Below are 22,116 nucleotides of genomic sequence, written 5' to 3'. Positions count from 1 at the left end.
TATGCAGCCTGTGATAGAAAGGGCCCTGATACCAATTAGATGTTGACCTTTGAAAGTTGCATTACCCCAAGGCTTTAAGTGTTCTCATGTGCAGAGTTAGGGACTAATTCACTGGCTAATGTCTGTTCTTCTAATGCAAAACTGTGCACCTATCCCCTGTTAATTTCCAGTGATATTTACCTGACACACTGTGTTGCTGGTAATTGTAGGAAGATGGAATTGCACCAATAGGAAGCTGTGGCTTTGGATTGCCTGGTGGTACCTCATCATCATCCTCCCCAAAATGATGAACTTTCTCGTACTTTTCTAGGTAACTGAAACAGAAAAACAGCACAGCGGAGATTTAAAAATAAATTTACATCTTATCTTTTAACTCCTATCACATGTATCTGTTTTCCTTTTCTAGAGGCTCTAAATTTAAAAAAATAAGAAGATACTACAAACCTCATAATAGCAGAACAGTCACTTCAGCAGTGAGACTGCAGACAAACTCAATGTAATAATTCTAAAACTGTTTTTTATATTCTCAGAAAAGACCACATCGCTATTTATAAAAGTATAAAAAGCAGGAAATATCAAAGGACAAGGACATGTAGATAAATGGCAATACAATTTATTTACTGATTAAAAACAATTACATATGGTCACTGTAAAAACCAAGTGAAAATGAGAAGATTCTTTAATCCCTGACTTCCCAAATCTCACTCACTAGAGGTAACCACAGGTTCATGTGCATACTCCAGCAGATTTTCTGTGCATATTTTTATTTAACAACATGTTTTAGAGATCTAAGCATGTCTACCCAACAGTACTACCTCAGTCTTTTTTAACAGCTGTACAATATTTCATCCTATTGATACATCACAATTTAACTAGATGTCTAGAAATCATGCAGCAATAAGCTTAATCTGTGCACTTGTTTGAATATTTTTCTCTGGATAGACACTGGAAATGATACGTTCATTTATAAGCAGCAATGCCAAATTCTCAGCCAAAAGTGATGTGCCTAATACATTTTGACCAATTTATAAGATAGTTCCTGTATCCCCCAATGGAGGCATGGTCAATCTTCTTAATATTAATTAGAATTAAATTTCCAAATTTACATTGTATCATCACCAACTAGTTTATAATAAGATTTCCAAGTAAAATTTTAAAATGAGGAAACAATCAGTCAAACCCTCGTCAAACACAATACAGTGACTAACGAACTTGTTATTGTACTTCACAAATAAGCAGCTTAACTGAGTAATAAATGACTTTACATTTATCATAGAAAACTTCTCGATGTGATTATTTCACAGATCAATCCTTCTACCATTCCTGATCCAGGCAGGTACTAAGTTCATTAGTAGCTACTTTCAAAGTCCTGCAGCTCCCCACCCACTCCTTTCCTTTTTCAGTTACAGACAGATGAGATGGGGGGGCGGGGGTGGGGAATCAAGGAATATATAGGATGATCTCAGAAGTATTGTTTTGTTTTTTTGTACCAAACCTTAACTTTCAGAGTGGGATGAATGGCAACTGTAATTTTACAAATATAAAAACTAATGACAGGGAAAATCACTACCAATCCTCATTTTCCCCTTCCAGCTTTAAAAGACACAATAATTTCACATCTTTGAGCATGGAAAGGAATGAAATTGTTCCTTTTCATTCCTTCCAAATTCTCCACATAAGTTCTTTTAGCAAAGAACTCTTTCCTAGCTGGCAGCTTGATAGCTAATGAGTCCAACACTTTTCTTTACTGTTGGAGATACAGCACACTAAAGCAGAGACAAACGCACAGATAAAACTCTTGAGCACTGAGGAGAGTATGCAGCTGCACACATTTCACCCTGATCCTGGGGAAGCCCCTAAGCAGAGCGAATTTACAGTCTGAAAACATAAAACAAAACAAAACAAAAGGATGATTAAAAAGAGGAAATGTCTCTCCAGTATAGAACCACAATGGACTTAAATAGGTAAATAAATCAAGCCTATTCTTTTTGAATTTCTAATGCAGATATCATCAAAAGAAGAGCATATATAAATTTAGACTCAAATAGCTGCTCAAAAACTATGTGACATATTTTCTACAAATGAAGGATTACCTACATCAAACAAAATCGCTCAATTGTATTGATACAGGTATTTTAGAAAGTATGGTCTTTCAGAATTAATTGAACTCATGTAAAATGGTTAAAAACAAACTAAAGATAAATAATCTTTATTAAGTAATTTTTATCTAAATATAATCAAAATAACAACGAAGATGTAGAATTTTAAAATCTTATGCTAATAATATGTTTAAGATGCTCTTTATATATTTGTTACTCATAATTGAGCACAGTAGATTTAAAATTTGTGGGTTTTATTACAGCTGGGGGAGAAAACAACATTATTTGTAAAGAGTGACCATAAATATGATCTTTTACTTCCCTAAACACCCAAAATGGAGCATAAGAAATATAGAGTGACTGACAACAACCCAAGTACTATATACTCATAATAAATAGTATGTATTATTATATACATAAAACCCATTATAATACAAATTTTCATAAGATTTTATAGATATATGACTTCTGGTCCCTTGGCACATTCTAACCCTATTCCTCCAAATAGATTCTCTACATAATTCCAATCCCCAGAAATTTATGGTTGAGGCAAGCTGTTATAGTTTTTGAAATTTTTAGTTTCCTGGCATGAGGGCCAGTATTTGTTCTCATTGTCATGATTAAACATTTCCAACTGAGACTCAACCTTTCTTATTTTAACTAGGGTTTTGGCACCCAATTGTGATCTCCTGTCCCTCTCTATAAATCAGCAGAAAATCTTATTTTAGTTTTTCAAAGTTATACTTCTAAAAACTAAAAAGTATTAACAGACAAGAGAATGCAGCTAAAATATAAAGTTACATTTCGAAGTCTAAGTCTTCAGATTTAATTATCATGACCTTGCGCTTACACACTAACAGATATATGGTGTTTACTCATTAAACTGTGAATGCTAGACCATATATTTCCCTCTTTCTTCTCAAAGTCAACGACATCACTTTGAATAGTTAATATATTAATCAAAGAAGTATTTACTGAGCTCTTACAGTAATCTGCCTAGTACACTACATAATTAACTCAAGACTGGTAAAATATTGGAATCCAGATGGCAGTAATTCTCTCATCAGGCAACCATAGGAAACTAGGTTGCCTAGTTTAACATTAGGAACCGATTCCGGTGGGGTGAGTTCTATCTTCTTTTTCTTCAACTTGGCATTGATTTATTTTTGGTAGATTCTATGCTTTTAGAAATTCTGACCCATTAAAAACAACTTCAGGGGCCAGACTGGTGGCGCAGTGGTTAAGTTTGCACGTTCGGCTTCGGTGGCCTGGGGTTCACCAGTTCAGATCCTGGGTACGGACATGGCACCACTTGGCAAGCCATGCTGGGGTAGGTGTCCCACATATAAAGTAGAGGAAGATGGGCATGGATGTTAGCTCAGGGCCAGTCTTCCTCAGCAAAAAGAGGAGGATTGGCTGCAGATGTTAGCTCAGGGCTAATCTTCCTCAAAAAACAAAACCAAAAAACCCCACAACTTCAAGGATCCACAAGACTAACTTGAAAAACACTTCTTGAGACAGTAATGTTGTCTAGCAGAAAGTGGAGAAGATCCTAGATCAAAGCACATAAGAAGGCAAGCTCAGTTTGTATTTCCTTTAACCACTAAGGATCAATAGAATGTGAGGGTGTGCCTAATAATGGGATCCAGAGAGTGACAATTATTTAAAAAAAAAAAAAACTCATAGAAAGTTGGGTTGAACTCAGTGGTTGTCCAAGGAAGAAAAGGCCTTTATAAACTTCACAAACTTCACCTTGCAGCTTCTTTGTAAAAACCAACCCAAAGACCCAGGGATGTGGGGTACCTATGAGAAACACCAGCATGGAAACACTGGTGTCATTAGGTAATGAGAACTCTGTTGATGCAGTGTACGAGTAACTTCAAGATGAAACACCAAACACAAAATCAAGTGGTGATTTGCAAACCATAAAGGTAATGAAATTTCTTTGCCCAGGATTCTCCCAAAGGTGGGGGGGGGGGGTGCATTAAAAAGCAGAATTGACAATGGAGAAGATCACCTCAGTTATGCAGAGGGGAAGCTTGAGAAACTGTTCTATATGGAAAGGAAAAGAACTAATGAAAACAACTGGCGGACAAAAATGAAACATGTATAATAAACGGGAGCTCAAACATAGGAAGAAAAAAACCCTGGTGGTCCTGAAGGAAAAGACCAGAATAAATGGAACAGAAGCAATAATAATTGACATAACAGAAGAATTTCTTTAGCTAAAATGCTTAACATGTATAACCGAAAGGTCCCTGGTGCTAGAGAGTAAGGATGCATGGATCACCAGGCAAATCTTAACGAAAAGAGAAAAATACTCAGATAGATCTTGATGAAAGACTTAAACTTCACAGATAAAGAAGATTCCTAGAAGTATCCAGAACAAGCGTTATTCCCCAAAAGTTACCTCTGACTTTTCTTCAAAATTAATTGCTAGAAGATAACGAACAAATAACAGTTTTGAGGAGAAAAGTTATTTCACAAGAAATCCCTACCCAATCATATTGCTCATCTAAGACAACAAAAATTCATTTTCAGATATATAAAGACTCAGAAGAATAAAGCCACATAGTCCTCTGGGAAAAAAACTCCCACAAAGTCAAATAAGTACTCTGATAAATGAACCAAAATTAAGGAATGGTTAAATAGCAATACAGATGATTGATGATGTGCAGAGAAACAATTTAAACTCAGACATTAGTCTCAATCATAACTATTATATTACAAGAGAATGCAAATGTTACTGGTAATTACAAAAGGAGAACATAAAAAAGTAAAACTACTAAAATAATTTGAAAATGACACTCTGAATATGAAGTTCAAGAACTTTTCCACAAAAAATGAAAAAAGAGAAGCAAGTAGTAGTAAGAAGGATTAAAAGTGTAGTGTGTGTGTTGCTTAGAGTAAGAGTGAATAAAATGAGTCTATTCTCATAGTTAAGAGAAATATGTTCTTGGCAGTGTTTCTACATTTTTTTCAAGTGTTTAACAGCAAAATTAAAATCAGGATCATTACTTTCCAAATCACTATAAGAAAATAAAAATAAAAATGTAATTTGCAGAGAAAAGGAGAAAACAAAGAATACCCTGTGATGTAGCAATTACACTCTTAGAAAATACTAGAAACAACCCTAATATTCATAAATAATAGCAAGAATAAAAACATGGCATATTCATGCAATGATATATTATATGGCAGTGAAAATTAATAAACTAATATGCATAGACAACAAAATGTTAAGGAAAAAAATCATTTCAAAAGAATACATTATGATTCCATTTATATGAAGGTCATAAACAAAAGACATTTAAATATATTTTTTAGCAATAGACAAGTATGTGGTAAAACCACAAAGAAAAGCCAGATAATAATTATCACCTAAAAGATAAGCTGGGATTTACCCTTCAGGAGAGAAATGCAAAAAGGAAAGAAACATAAGAGGCATCAAAGTATTAGTAGCGTCTTTCTTTTTCTTGTTTTGGTGCGGATAAACTTGCATGTATTAAGCTTTTTTGGTGTCTGCTATATTTCACAATTAAAATTTTAAAAACATCAGAAAAAAAGCAGTGAGTTATTTCAAACTTTCAATAAAAGATATTTCCACTGCTATGTAAAATGTTTCCAGTTACAGAAAAAGATTAGAAGCTCCCTGAAAACTAATCTAGCAAAACTCTGACAAACTTCATAAATATTGTGGTTAAACAAGACCACATATAAAATACCAGAAAAGACAATCTATTAATATATATTAAACACAGACACATTCAAGACTGAAGATTTTATTGCAGAAATTCAATAATTCAATAATGAAAATTCCATAACATTAAATTCACCTGTACATCAAAGAAAAAATGATGTCTAAACAAAGGATGCCAAAGGTAATTTAATAAAATGCAGCATCCAGAATATTCTTCCTTTTGGATCTCATATGGCCTCTATGTTACGCCACACATAACAAAAGAATTCCCAATCTACCTCCTTTACCAGTACAGGCTTTCTGAGAACATTATACCTCAACTTGATCCAGGGTTCTTGCTTCTGCAGAAGGGTACCCTTCAACGTGGGGCACACACACAAGATGCTCCAATAGAGAGAGAGATTTAATTTATGGATCAATACTGCCTCCTCTCTGCCTTGCTCCATATAACAGGCAGTCCATATGTTATTCACCCCATGAGAGACAATGTGGAAGAGCCAACAGTGAAATCCTCATTCATTAATTAGCCTTTGACTAGTGGAACCTTAATCATTCATTAGATTCCACGGACTAAAGTCTGTGTATGTCTAGGTTAAGTGGATTTAAAGATAATATTATTATCTTTAATAATAATTAGTTAAATATTATTTAACTAAATAATCTCTCACAAAAAAGATTAAATATATTCCTTGAAAGAAACCACAGTTTGAATAACGCAAGCAAAAATAAACAAGAAAATGGCAGAGCTGACACATCTCACATGAGCTCATTATCAATAATACTATGAAGTAAAAACAACGGCAGTGCAATCAGACACGAAAGAAGTAGGCCAAAAGATTTCTAAATTATCAAAAAAACCTATCCGAACTGTGGATTTACATGCCCTGATGTTGATGATGGAAGCTTGTCCTAGGCTAATGCTATACTTTTTACGTTACTGATGATTTGTAAGATGTTCTAAGTATCCAGAATTTGAAGACAAACCTGTACATTCTTCTTGGCAATATTTTTCAAGTCACTGAAATTTAATCAAAATTTCTTAAAGTTTAAAAGTATATATTATTTCAAGGAACTGTACTGATCAATATTTACAAGAGTTTTTTCCATATCCCTGGGGAAACATTTCTTCATTTTCTCATGATAAAAACGGCTAAATTAACATATGGAAAAATGACAACAAAACACTGTTGGAAAATGGTAAGAAAACACACTTACTGAGAAGTTGAAGAAACAAGGATTAGAGCAAATTATAGTGTGTGGGAGGTTTTCGATATGGCTGAATTCAAATACAGATGTTTTTTAACATATCTGAGCTTATAGTGTTTACTGGATTCTCTTTCAAAAATCAAATTCATGAAGAACTACTTTTTGGTGAGTCATTAAAAGAAAGCTGTACCAGAGAAGATATATTCTCATAAGCAAATTACTTTTTTTAGAAAAATTTTTTTCAGAAAAACATGGTAATTCTACTTAAGGCCATAATGAAGCAGCAGCTGCTTTAACCGGAAGGGGAACAAGAAGTGGGGACAGGGACGGAGAAAGATGAAAGAGAAAAGGGACAGAGGGAAAGGAAAAAGAGAAAGGGGAAAGCGGTGGGGAAGGAAGATTATAAGGTAAGATTAGACACAGGAAAATCATTTACGGCATCATTTACAGGCAGGTAATACAGCAAAGAAGTTAAAGTCAGAGGTGTCAAAAATGCTACAGGTTTATTTCAATGTGGTCAATCACATAAAAACAAGGTCTTTGAAACAAAAGTAAAATCTTCAAACATACGTCATAATAGGATGTGAAGTCACTGAAAAATGCATTTTGTACAATGGAAGTTGAATGGATAGCTTTGTGAAGAGCACTTAAAAGTGCTGCCAATCTTGAGAATAAAGCTACACACTTTACTTTTCAAAAGTTCCAAATCTGCTGACTTTTCCTGTGACAAGCAATATCTTACCTAACAAATAATTCAGAAAATAAAACAAAACAAAAAAGACACCTAATCTACCTTTTAAAGTAAAGGTGAAATTTAAACAATGAATAGAAAGTAATCCCTTTTAAAAAAGAAACTCATGCTGTGGAGAGAGTACTTTTTTAAAAAAAGAATTTTCCTTACATCATGTGATTTTGTTGCTGAAAATACTGTGCATGTGTCGTGTATTAAAACTCTCATATCGACGTCAAAGTAGGAAAAAGGATTTCTCAAACTACTTAAAACTCTCCTGAAAGTTCCCTGGGCTTTGAATCCTTTAAAGACAAATTTTATATTGATATAGTTTCATACCTAAATTCACAAGAATAGTACAAAGAACGCATATATCCTCAATCCAGACACACCAATTATTTATGTATTGCTCACTTGCTTTATCATATTCTCATTCTTTCTCAATTGCTCAATCTCTCCCTCTCTCTACACACACACAGTTTTTCCTAAACCATTTAAAATTAAGTTCTTCCCTGTTTTCACAAGCTTGACATTTTTCGAGAGTATAGGGCAGTTACTTTATTATTTTTTTTTTAAAGATTGGCACCTGAGCTAACATCTGTTGCCAATCTTTTTCTTCTTCTTCTTCTCCTCTCCAAAGGCCCCCAGTACATAGTTGTGCATTCTAGTTGTAGGTCCTTCTGGTTGTGCTATGTGGGACACCACACCTCAGCATGGCTTGATGAGTGCTGCCATGTCCTCGTCCAGGATCTGAAGCAGCAAAACCTCAGACCACCGAAGTGGAGCGCATGAACTTAACCGCTTGGCCATGGGGCTAGCCTCAATAGGGCAGTTATTTTATAGAAAGTCCCTCAACTTAGGTTTGTCTTATATTTCTTTATAATTAAATTAGATACAGAGAATGCACTTTTCGTAGGAATACCACAGAAGTGAGTGTATCTTCTAGTGCATATATTAAGAGGCATCTCACGTCAATTTGCTCCATTGATGGTGCTATTAACTTTGATTACTTTGTTAAGGTTGGGATCACTACGTTAAACCACTATGAAGTTACTATGAAGTTACTCGTTTCCTTTTGGAAATTAATATGTAACTTATGGGAGAACACTTTAAGGCTATGTAAATACCCTGTTCCTTATCAAACTTTCACCCACTGGTTTTACCATCCATTGATGATTCTTGACTGAATCAATTATTACCGTAATGGTAATCTTATCTCCATGATTCCTTCTACATTTATTAGTTGGCATTGATTCTACTATAAGCGAGGTCTTTCCCTCTTCTCTCATTTATTTATTTATTTATACCATCATGGGCTTAGAGATTCTTTCATGAATATTATATTCCTATCAGTATTTATTGTAATGCTCACAGTGTTCCAGATTTCACCAGTGGGAGCCCTTTCAAGCCAGCTTCTATACCCTTTGGTGTGTGTCTATTATTTCTTTACGGCACAACAGGATATAACAGTCTCACCTTGCATTTTCCCTGCTCCTGCCCTAGAATCACCCTTTTCTCCAAGGAACACTGTTTCTTTTGAATGTGGAATGATGTGTAGAAACCCTAGGTTTGCTCAGTGCATATAGAGGTATCTTTGCTTCTAGGTCCTTTCTATTTAAATAAGTAAGAAATATAAACAAATGCATGCACATGTGTATAAACCTGTTTCTATATTTCTATAAAAGAATAATATCATATTAATACCTCTACTGCCAATTCAACACCATAGTTCTCTCTTTTCATATTTTTAACTCCCTTCTTTGATAGTGAGAAATCTGGCCCATGTTTCTCTCAGTAAAATTACACATTTGTTCAATCCTCAAACCTTCTGGAATTCAATATAATTTTTATAGTTCCTTTTGTCTTTAGATCAATTATGAATCATCTGAAACACAGGTTCACTTTGTTTCTGTTTGTATCCCATTTTAAGTTTATTCTTCCACATTCTTGTTGATTTTATCTTTTAAATTTTGTTGCTATTTACTTCTGTTTATTAACTATCTATGAATCTATTTTCAGTATGAAAACTAAATTTGCGAGTTACAGCTAATGCAGTGATTAGAGGTAATTTATGCGATGAGTTTTCTTTGTTCTTTTATTTTGTTTTTAAATTGCTTTTGGTATTTAGGAAGGTCTCCATTTTTGTTCTATTGGTTATCTTTGTACTTAAACATTTGCAATGCCTTAACTCATTTTTTTTATTATTTTATCATGTAGTATGTCAACTTTCAATGGTATCTTCTCACTCTCAACTATTGCTTTTACAACAATCAATAAGCTTTTTCTGCTTTCCTCCTTACTTCTTCCTTTGTAGTTGCATTCTTTGTACGTCATCAGCATATATAAGATTTACATTTCTTTCACCTATGTTTTAGTCTTAGATCTACATATAAATATATTTAATACTCAGCATGGATCCTTCTGCAGATATTTTAGTAGTCAACTCTTAGTTAGATAAAGCTCATACTCTAGTAGATTCCTCAAGTAGGATTCATGCATATAGTATTCTTTGAGTTTTGCATGTTTACAATGCTATTTTTGATACTTGAAGAACAGCTTTTTAAATTCTTCGTTCATACTTTTCTCCTGTAGTTTATGAAAATGCTGCCCCACTGTTACTTTGCTTTGTATGTTTCTCTTAAGAAATTCATGCTAGTTCAATTCACTTGCCCTGTAGGTTATTTGGTCTTTTGTTGCCCTGGACGTTCTCAGAATTCTTCCTGTATCTTTAAAGTCTAACCGTTTTACAAGGATATGACTCAAATTGGACTGTTTAAGATCAATTTCCCCAGGTATTCTACAGTCCTTTCAATATGTGGATGCAGGTCCTCTTTTATATCTGGTAAAGTCTTTTAAATGATAGTTTTAAATATTATTTCTGTTCCCACTGTTTAGTTTTTTTAATTCAATTATACATATATGTTGAATCTTTTTTTGTCTCACTTCCATTTCATCCACTTTCTCTTTTACCTGTTTTATTTCTTTAACTCATTTTCATTTTCTTGGTTATTTTTCTGCCTTTCTTCAATGCCCTTTATTAAATTTTAAGTTGAGTGTATTCTCCCTAGGGCATTTTGGAATTTAGAATTCATTTCTAAGATGATATTTGTCTTTTTCTTCCATATCTTTCTTAGGTTCAATCAACTCTCTTCCCATTTCTTCCTAGGTTTCTTTGAGGTTTTGTGAGTTCTGGGGGGATAATTTCTTTTTTGTTTCTATTTCAAGAGCCTCCTTTTTCGTTAGTAACGTAAATTATGATTTCTTTAATGGATGACTTTTTTTTGGTGGTGATGGTAAGGAGAGTGGTTGTGTTCTCTAATTTGGGGGTAGGGGTCTCTATTTTATCTTGAAGGACCTTAAATTTCCCCTGTTGCGTCTTTTTTCCTTCACTATCCAATCTCTAAAGGGCGCCTTCCCTTCTCTTTAGCTTTCTTCTCCCCGGGAAAAAAAGACTGCCACCTCAAATTACACACACTTTTAAGCCCGGGACCTGTAGTCTGTGCTCTGATTTACTAGGACTCATTTGTACCTAAGATGTGCTTTCTCTTTTTGATGGTGATTTTAGAGCAATTCTCGTTTCCTCCAGTTTTTCAGAACTGCCCTGTTCTCCACAAATGCTTTTATCAGGAGAGAGAAAGATCTCTGCTGGGATTTGGTGTTTAGCTTTCCACTTAGAGGAAACTTGAAGCTTGCAGCATTCTATCTAGTTACGTTGAGGGTATAGATTTTGTACAGTTTTATTTGTTGTTCTTGTTGATCTTTACTGACTTTGGAGGCTACAAGGAGACACTCTAGGATTTATCTTTACCTATCACTATCCTTACTGGTCCAGAAATTGATTTGAATCCTTTTATAAAAAACGTAAAAATGTGACAGTGTCTCAAAACTTACAGGGAAAACTGATCTCAGGAAAGACGAAAAAATGTTAAATAAATTTCAACAGAAAAACACTGCAAAATTGACAGAAGGAATTAAAAAAAGGAGGACCATGATTTACTAAGTGTACACAATGATGCGTGTGTCCCATTTTCACGCATATATCATTCTTTCACTATGGAAAAAGCAAGTATCAAAATAAACTGAACAGAGAAACAGACTTTTGAATCAATGTATGACTATTAAACTGACATTTTTTTAAAAACTGAAGCTTACTGCTCTCATTAAAATAGTATTCAGTCATTCACTCAACAAATATTTATTAAGCATTTACTATGGTCCAGGCACTGTTCTAGATGCTTAGAATACTGAGTAAACAAAGAAGACAAAACTCCCATCCAAACAAGGCTAAGATTCTCATGGGGGAGACAAATAACAATGAAATTAATAAATACACTTTTTAAAAAGATCATGAAAGGTTTTTATATAGTTAATATAAAATATAATTTTTAAATTTTAATTTAATTTAAATTTTAAAATATAATTTATCTGGGGCCAGCCTGGTGGCACAGCAGTTAAGTTCACACATTCTGCTTTGGCGGCCGGGGGTTCGCTGGTTCAGATCCTGGGTGTGGACCTACACACTGCTTGGCAAGCCATGCTGTGGCAGGCATCCTACATATAAAGTAGAGGAAGACGGGCATGGATGTTAGCTCAGGGCCAGTGTTCCTTAGCAAAAAGAGGAAGATTGGCAGCAGATGTTACTCAGGGCTAATTTTCCCCAAAAAACATTTTTTTTATTTAAAAAAAAAGTAAAATATAATTTATCTCACTTTTATCATGATATAAAAAATTTCCTTTTGTGTATTTCTATCTAACTACATTTAGCTTGTATAGTGGGGCGTATGTCTCCAATTTTCCATTTTTAGGAATATAATTATAGTCTGAGGAACACGGATGTCTAGAGGATATCACCAAGAGATCCTAGACTTAGAGCTAGATGGGATAACTTAGGGAACGCTGGGTTGGCTCTCCTTGGAGAAGGGATAATAAGCACATTTACAGGTGTGAGAGGAATCATTCTGATTTATTAGGTTTTTATTGTTTGCCTCAAGTGTATGTGTAAGAAGAGTTGTATACAGATAGTAAACAGCCAAAAGTGAGGATTGCATTAAATGTTTGTTTGCTGATATCTAGCATTCAAGAACCCTACTATTTGGGGAACTCACCAAAGTGATGAACAGCAGAGTCTGTCCTCACTAAAGACTCTAAAAGGGTGGAAAAAGTCTTCTACCCACTTCATGGCAGCTACAACACGGAAATACAAATCAGTCTTATCCAAGTGGGACTTTGCATGAAACTTTGAATTTTTAGGGAATAACAAAAATAAGTTACTGTAGTAGTATTGGAAGTTGAGGGACCTGGTTTCCAGACTTCCTGTAAATTCCTTTTCTTCAGAAATTAGCCAGGACTGATTTATGTTGTTTGCAAATAGTCACAGTTTACAACCTAATATAATTCCATTTCTAGACATTTACCCTATACTGCATGTTGGCAAAAAATAGGATAAGGATGTGTAACATTAGTTTGTGACAACAAAAAAATGGGGGAAAAAACCCTACATGTTGAAACATAGGAAGTTATTGCTTTAGATTCTTAAATTGGATTACTATGTAAAAAAATAAGTTATATCTATATTTGCTAATTTATAATAAGAGTACAGAACAATGGTGTATACAGTATATTCCCACCTATGTAATAAAAAAGATCGGCTATATGCTTGCATATGAACAAAATACTTCTAGAATGAAATAAAAAACTATAATAGTGGTGACCTCCACAATGAGACTTTCTCACCCTTTATGTTACTTAAATTTTTCCTTTTTTTAGACAGTGCTTATTACTTCTTCAATAAAAAGGCTAATTATAAATAACAAACCCATTAAAAGGTACAATATCTAAAACGGAATGAAGAGATGAATTAATAGAACAGAGAAAGCCATTGTCCAACATAAAAAGGCAGCATTTCAAATAAGTGTGGGGAAACAAATAGCATATTCAATAATTAATTCTGGGACAATCAATTCATTATCAGAAAATATGAAGTTAAATTTTTACCTCATACTATACAGACCAAATTAATTCCCAGACGAGTTAAAGATTTAAGTGTAAATCAAAAAAAAAATCGGGGCTGGCTGGGTGGCGCAGCAGTTAAGTTCGCACGTTCCACTTCTTAGAGGCCCAGGGTCCGCTGGTTCGGATCCTGGGTGCGGACATGGCACTGTTTGGCACGCCATGCTGTGGTAGGCGTCCCACATATAAAGTAGAGGAAGATGGGTACGGATGTTAGCTCAGGGCCAGGGTTCCTCAACAAAAAAGAGGACTGGCAGTAGTTAGCTCAGAGCTAATCTTCCTCAAAAAAACAAAAAAAGCCAGAAGAAAATACAAGTTAATATATTTATAATACTAGAGTGGGGAAGGCCTTTCTCAGCATGAGGGGAAGCACTCACAGAGGAAGAATAATATATTTACCCCAGAAAAATTTTAAAACTTCTATAAGGCAAAAAATAACAATGCTAAATGATAAACCATGACCTTGAAAAATATTTCGCTTACATATACACATATAAATGTATACATATATATATTTACATACATATATGTATACATATTATATATATACATGTGTGTATATACATATATATCTTAAACTATTTCAAGTCATTATGAGAAGGACCACTTTTTAAAAATGAGCAAATGATATGATTTTTTAAAAACAAAGGAATATTTGATGAGATGCAAATTAAAAATATGAAATGAATCAAAATATTTCTAATACCCACTTTTAGCAAAGATTTAGGTAAGCAGAAACTCATATACAGGGTAGAAATATACACTGGTACAGAACTTTTCTGGAGAGGAATTTGACAATATGCACTAAAACCATTAAAAATTTGAGTCTCATCTGATCTTAGAAATCTTTCCTCTAGTAAGTTACCCTAAGGAAATAAATACGACATTCAAAAATGTATTCAAAGATATAGTCAAAGATTTATCCCCCAAAATCAAGCTGTCCATCACCATTTGTTAGGATGAAAAACAACCTAACTATCCAATAGAGAGCTGGTACAGTAAGTTTCATTATGCAAGAGAATTCTATGCAGCCCATAAAAATGGTGTCGTAAAATACTTAGTAACATGGAAGAATATTTGAGACGCTCTAGTAAAAAAATTAGAAAACACAATGGATAATATGATTTGTTTATTTAAAATATACATTTCACAATGAAATATATGCAAAGGAAACAGTCTGAAAGCATATACAACAACATGTTGAGAGTAATTAATATTAGAAGTACGTGATTTTAAATGTTTTAGGGGCTGGCCCCGTGGCCAAGTAGTGAAGTTCACGGGCTCCACTTTGGCAGCCCAGGGTTTCACCGGTTTGGATCCTGGGTGCAGACATGGCACCGCTCATCAAGCCATGCTGAGGTGGCATCCCACACAGCACAACCAGAAGGACCCACAACTAGAACACACAACTATGTACCGGGGGGCTTTGGGGAGAGGAAAAAGAAAAGATTGGCAACAGATGTTAGCTCAGGTGCTGATCTAAAAAATAATAAATACAATTTTAAAATTTTATTTATAATTACTAAATTTTCTACAGTAAACATGCTTTGTTTTTATTTTACCAAGGAAAAAGTAGATAGAGCACAGGTAGAGAAGTTATTCCTTCTGAATCCAGAGTGAGAAGAAAATGAGTTAAGAGATAGATCATTTTGAAGTGTTAGGAAAAGTAGTTTACAAAGAAATCATATATGCCAGCTTCTATTTCCTTAGTCTATTTACAGGATATCTAAAAAAAGTACAGAAGGCAGGAGTGGGAATCGAGGAATTTAAGCAAAGTGATAAATCTTTAAAAGAGCTTTTTTAGAAAAAAAGAACGTGGTCATTTCTTGAGATTGTGCCCAGTTAGTAGCAGTGTTATTTGGAGAAAGAGAGATTTTAGTTAAAATTGGAAGGAAGATGATTGGGGGACACAGGAAGAGGATAAGAGGGACAGAAAGAGGAATAGGAAGGATATAAAGGGAAGAAGAGGAAGAAGAGTGAGAAAAGAGGAGATGGATAAGAAGGGCAAAGGGTTGGCAGAGAGGAAATGAACTGAGAAGCATGAAAGAGGACAGAGGGGTGAAAGGAGTAGGAGGAAGAAAAGGAAGACTGAGGAAGGAAAGAGCAGAGTCCTCCAAGAAAAGGCTGAGGATACAAGAGAATTCATTACAAATGAACTGAGTCATCTAGAGACTGCAGAGGAGTGCTGTGGTTAGCTGGAAAGCAGTGACTGCATGAGAAGAGTAGACTTTAGGTGGTTGTATGGTGGGTAGAAATTACCCTTTACAGGATGAAAGTTCTGGATGAAACTTTGATACTGGCACATGGAGGGTGCACAAGATATAATATTAACATATCCTTATACTAAAATACACTTCATAAATGTCTGGATTTATTTCTGAATGATTACAAAAGATAACATTTACTTTAATCTAAGAACTCATCCAGTTTTAAAACCTAGTAGAATGTAAAAATTATAAGAAAAAAGGACAGGGGTGGAAAATTGTAAGAAAGTAAGTTTCAGACTATTATGGGAAAAAGAATGGCACGTGTGACGAAAAGTCCTCCGGAAAGCTGAGAGAAAATGGGGTAAATATTATCAAGCTAAATTATTCAAGACAAAAACAATAGCTAAGCAGGCAGAATATTATGGAATTCCTTTTCAGAATCAGTCCTACCCATAATATATAAATTCATTTCATTACCGAATAGCTGCACTTTGTTTTCTGACCTCAGACACTGAAACTGAAGGCTCTGGTCAAATGAGGAAGAAAAATCTACTACCCTCAGGGGAGCTGAGCTTGTTTAACCAATTAGAGTACACAGGACAAATGCGCTCTCCCATTAGGAGAACACCATCAGAACAAAGAGCACACTTGGAGCTCTCCCTGGTGCTGCAACTCGCCCTGGCTCTCTGAGACCTGACCTCAAGACTAGTGTTGCTAACCAGAGAATGAATCCAAGTTTACTATTTCTATGCTGACCTATATGCCTAGCTTCTCATTAGTCTTATTTCAGCAAACTACACACTCACCTGTGCCTCTGTAGGTGTATTCTTTCAAACTTTATTACGAAATGCATAAAATACAGAGAGACAGCAAACAGTTCTATTCTAGGCCATTTACGTAAAATGTTTTCTTCATTTCTCAATAATTACAAAAAAGTAGTAATCAAAAAATTAAAAGCGAAGTAGTACAAATGGATCCAAATAAAAGTATCCTTATATATATACCTCCTCATAAATATATATATGGACCACTAGATTAATCATAGGCTATATGGTCAGTTAAATATCTATAGGAATTAATCTTTCCAGAAAAAAAATTTACCTTTGAGCTTGCTTCATTTTATTGGTCTATCTATCTTACAAAATTGGTGCATCTTTAGTTGTTTTTCCCCCTCTCTGATCTATAACTAATTGACAGTAATTATTCCACTGCCTAAATAGTATACATTTTATTACATTTACTTCTTTTAAAAAACACCTCATCATATTAGGAATTCCCCCAGAATCTAAGCAGCTAGCAATGAACTAAGGAGGATAATCAGAATTCCCTAAATCACACTGTAGAAATCACCGAGAGCAACTGTTTTGAATTTAGGAAATAGCCACTATTTATGTTTTTGGGAAAAAAATAGATGGTAGTTTTTTGTTGCACTTATTCAGAATATACAACAAAGGTATGCCCCACAAAGAATCAAGATGCTGCAATGCAGAACTTCCTCTGGATGACTTGGGCATTCCAACAGACACCATGGTTTTTTGTTTCTTTGTTTTTTGTGAGGAAGATTGGCCCTAAGCTAACATCCACTGCCAATCTCCCTCTTTTTTATTCTTGCTTGAGGAAGATTGTCCCTGAGCTAACATCTAGGCCAATCTTCCTCTATTTTTTGTATGTGGGATGCCACCACAGCATAGCTTGATGAGCAGTGTGGAGGTCCATGCCCAGGATCTGAACCTGCGAACCTTGGGCTGCTGAAGTGGAGCATGAGCACTTAACCACTAAGCCACTGTGCCAGACCCAACACCATGGTTTTGATAAAGTTTACAATGGAAACCTTATTAAATTAATAAAATTATTAAATTTACAATGGAAACAAATATGAACAAACAGGCTTAGGAATAATTGTCTTATCTAAGTATAATAGAAAAAAATTATTTTCAAATTTATTGTTTTAGTTCAAATGGATGGTTAAGTGATTTAATTTTCCTCTGAACTGGCCGGTCCTCTGAAAAAGAGATGATTCCTCTCATAAAGAGCTCAACCAGAGAAGCTCATCCAGGCAGTCAACTGTTGGGAAACTGTCTAAAAGTACTGACAATCAATACTCTTTATACTACCTAGTGATCTACAACTTATATGTCAAAAAACTCATGGATATTTTTGTCACTAACACATGTTTCTTATTTTTAATCATTTCTTCCTGTTAAGGCAGCGGAAAGATGATATAACTTGAGCAGGAGAACTCTTTCTTGCCTGAAAGCACAATTTATAAACAGGTAAAAGGAAACTGCACCTACGGGAGAATCCTACCCACTCCTGTTCTAATACCATCTCTCCTGTGGCCTGAGGTACCTTTGCCAAACACTTAGCAGCTCCACACAGCAGTCTGAAAACTACTGCCTTAAGATGAAATATTTTCAGTTGTTTACTGACACAAATTACTATATAATGAATCAGAACAAATTAGAATCAAAGGTGAATAGGCATGCAGTGCTGAAAAGCAATAAACATGTCTAGATTAACTCTTCTAAATCTCAGAATTAAAAGTTTTGTGAAGTGGTAAAAAGCTATTCTAAGAGAGTTGCTGACCTAATTCAGTGATTCTCAGTTGAGGACAGTACCATGACAGGTGTAACCTGGAAAAGTAGGGCCATTTTTGTTTGTTACAATGACTAGGAGAGCACTACTGGTAATTAGGAGGCAGGAGCCAGGGATTCTAAACCTGCTACAACGCAGAGACAAAGATCTCTACCATCCCACATGTCAAGAGTGCTACCACGGAGAAACACTGAACTAAATCAACAATAAAAGTAAACATTAAGAATTTCCAATAAATTGGGAAATTCTCAGGGAATATTTGACTCATGAATATCCTTTCTAAACAAAGGCAATGGGGACTTAAGAGTCCAGAGGCCTGCCTCCAATGGAAATAAAAGCACGTAACCAAATCATACCATCTAGAAAATGACTATATATTCTTTTATGCAGAATTTAACAAGATGCTGCTTCCCAGAAGTATTTTTTGCCCAATCCATTCAACAAACAAAACAAACAAGACAAAAAGAAAAAAACCAGAAAACAAACAAAACACCCCATAAAGAAGGAAGGGAGGAAGAGATGTATGTGTGTGCTAGCTACTGCAGAAGGAACTTAAAATACTTTTTCCCTTAGGCAGAATATTATGTGAAGCTGAAATTTTGCCACAATGAGTCACTAAGTAAGCACTGGAGGATAGCCTAGGGATTATGACATTTCTATCAGAAGCTTCACACTCATTTCCAAACAGCTGATTGTTAAGTTACTAAATGAAACATTTATACATTGACTCCTATCCACAGTGGCAAAGAGTAATTGTGTCTTTGATTTCACACAGATGATTAGATTTTTATAGGTATAAATTCTTGAGTTTTAAAGGACAAACATACTATATGCTATTCTAAATCTTTTTATCTTATTCAAATGAGTATGTACTTTAATCTTTAAAAACAGGCTATATTTACACATATAAAAAACAGTATCAATTATTGATTACTTTGCTTCAAAATAGTAAAAAACAATTAAATCCAAATGTTTCCTTACAAGAAGTTATGAACTATGAGAAAAATTTATTGAAGAACTGCAAAATAATTAGAACAGACTATACCCTGTTGAAAACTGTGTACACACCGCTATACAGTCAGACAGTAAATCAATCCACAATGTCTCAAAATTAGAGTAGTGTTTGACAAAAGAAACCACTAAAATGCACATATGCAACTTTTTACTACTACAATCAAGAGACAACCAGAAAAATCAGGAGGCAACAATCACAAGAACCAGCAAAAACAAAAGACAGTAAAAACACACTCAAATGAGCTCCAGATACTGGGATTATAAAACACGGACAGTATTAAAAAAAATTCACACTTGCTTATCACAGGTAAGAGTACTGAAAACCAAAGACAAAAAGAATTATTAGGGGAATTAAGAAGAAAAGTAAGACAGATTTTCTTCAAGGAGCAAGATAAGAAAGACATTCAAATACTCACTAGAAACAATGGAAAGCAGAGGCAAGGGAATTAAATTTTCACTCTGCTCTAAGAAAATAACTGCAGGGTCTGGCCCCGTGGCGTGGTGGTTAAGTTTGCGTGCTCCACTTCAGCGGCCCTGGGTTCACAGGTTCGGATCCCAGGCGCAGAGGTAGCACTGCTCGTCAAGCCATGCTGTAGTGGCATCCCACATAAAATAGAGGAAGACTGGCAACAGGTGTTAGCTCAGGGCCAATCTCCCTCACAAAAGGAAAAGAAAAGAAAAGAACTACAAATTTAAAATTCAACATCCAGAGACTAGACAATTCAAAAGTAAAAACATTATCTGAGAACCAGAAACTAATTATTTTAGGTTTAGTAATTATTTTATTTATAAATTTCCACCAATTCTTGCCAGTCATACTATTCTGGATATAAGAAATGGATTACATAACAATATTATCTTATGTTCAACTGTATGAAAATTAGGAGAAAGAAGACAAGAATTTTGGGATTAAATCCCAAATTTAATCCAAATCAAAATTCCAATGTTTTTTTTAACCTGAAAGAACGTGACAAGTTGAACTGGCATTATACCAAAAAATAAATAAAAAAGTTACAGAACCATAAGACAGGAGAAAAACAGAAGGAATTACCTTGATTTCACCTCTTTTGCAATGTCTGTCTTATTCACCGCTCCAAAACAGGTATGGCGATTGGCCCTCAGTGGGGGATAATGTTAACTCAACTAAATTGAATTCTTCCAGTCAGCAATTTCTCTAGTCTATATTATTTCCATGAAATTTTATATCCTATTGACACTCTGTGGTAACAACAGGGGAGGGCAGTAATATTCTGAACACACCGTGCGAATTCAATAAATGTTAGCTAAGTATGCATATCAGGTTTTAAGTTTATTTTCTAGATTTAAACATCTCCACTTCTTTAGTTTTTCCTCATATGGTCTATTATCCAAACTTTGATCCCCTTTGGATCCTTCCAAACTCTGTAACATTTTAAGTTCTCCCCAAGTTAGACAACACACCAACCCTGGGGGATCTAAATTTAACCCCCCTACAAACAAAAGAAAAAGGTCCTGAGAAATTCTGGTATTTTTATTCTCCATTGGCTATAAACACTATATAGAAATCTATAAATACTACTATAAACAGAATATTGTCAGTGTAATCTATCACCTAAGAATAAAGCATACAATTAGAAACAAAGTATTGAATTTCTTTTGCTAAAACTTTCTTTGAGGCTGAACAGGTAATGATGATCCAGTTGCAATTTAATTAAACATACTACCTATTATTATTATGCTAGATCATATTTTCTAGTATATTTTGAGCTTTGATTGCCTCATATTATTGATATCCTTGTCTTTATGCTTTTAAAATCAAGATACAAAATGATAAAATTAGATAGACCATTAGTTACAGAAACACAACGACAACGTTCTTCTACAACCCACTTATAGACATAATTCTTTTTTCTTCCTTAAGATTACCAAGCAATGTGGTTAGTAAGAGTGACCAGCAATAAAATAAAACATAAAAATATAGCATACAAAAATATGAATATTTTCATTTTCAAATGAAAAAACTCATAAAAGTCTTGAGAAAATTGAGTTATCAGCAAAATATAAACGGTTTTTCAATACTGGAAGTCTAAAGAATTTTTTCATAAACTACCAAAATGCTAAACTTCAAAACCTTTTAGAAATATATTTAAGTTGCTTCATTCTAGAGGAACTTTGCATTAAACAGTAAAATTGTAGATCTGCCAATATTACTAGATAGATAAACACACCCACACTTGTGCACATGCACACACACGCACTAGGGCAGCACTTCACAAAATGGGAAGGAAGAATAAGAAATAATTTGAAAATGGTAGAAGGCCATGGGAAGAAATTATACTGACTCACATAGTGATAAAATTTGCTCTCTTTAGTTTCAATCCTTACTATATCAACAAGAAAATCCCAGGGGCCAGCCCAGTGGCGTAGTGGTTAAGTTTGTGCACTCCACTTCGGGCGCCTGGGGATGGCACATTCAGATCCCGGGCGCAGATCTAGCACCACTGGTCAAGCCACACTGTGGCGGCATCCCACATAAAATAGAGGAAGGTTGGCACAGATATTAGCTCAGTAACAATC

General features: G+C 34.6%; 1 protein-coding gene across 4 annotated transcripts in view; it reads right to left on the bottom strand.

Moving 5' to 3' along the window:
* Positions 1-22,116, bottom strand: part of ARID2 (AT-rich interaction domain 2) — a 161,247-nt gene that overhangs the window by 82,418 nt on the left and 56,713 nt on the right. For all 4 annotated transcript variants that reach the window (XM_070621117.1, XM_070621118.1, XM_070621119.1 and 1 more), the window contains one exon: positions 181-314. In XM_070621117.1, the coding sequence (XP_070477218.1) occupies positions 181-314 (134 nt within the window). The remainder of the gene's footprint in view (positions 1-180; positions 315-22,116) is intronic.

Source organism: Equus przewalskii, chromosome 5 (genome assembly GCF_037783145.1).
Source record: "Equus przewalskii isolate Varuska chromosome 5, EquPr2, whole genome shotgun sequence".
In the NCBI taxonomy this organism is placed as follows: Eukaryota; Metazoa; Chordata; class Mammalia; order Perissodactyla; family Equidae; genus Equus; species Equus przewalskii.
This window is presented reverse-complemented; position numbering and strand designations above follow the sequence as displayed.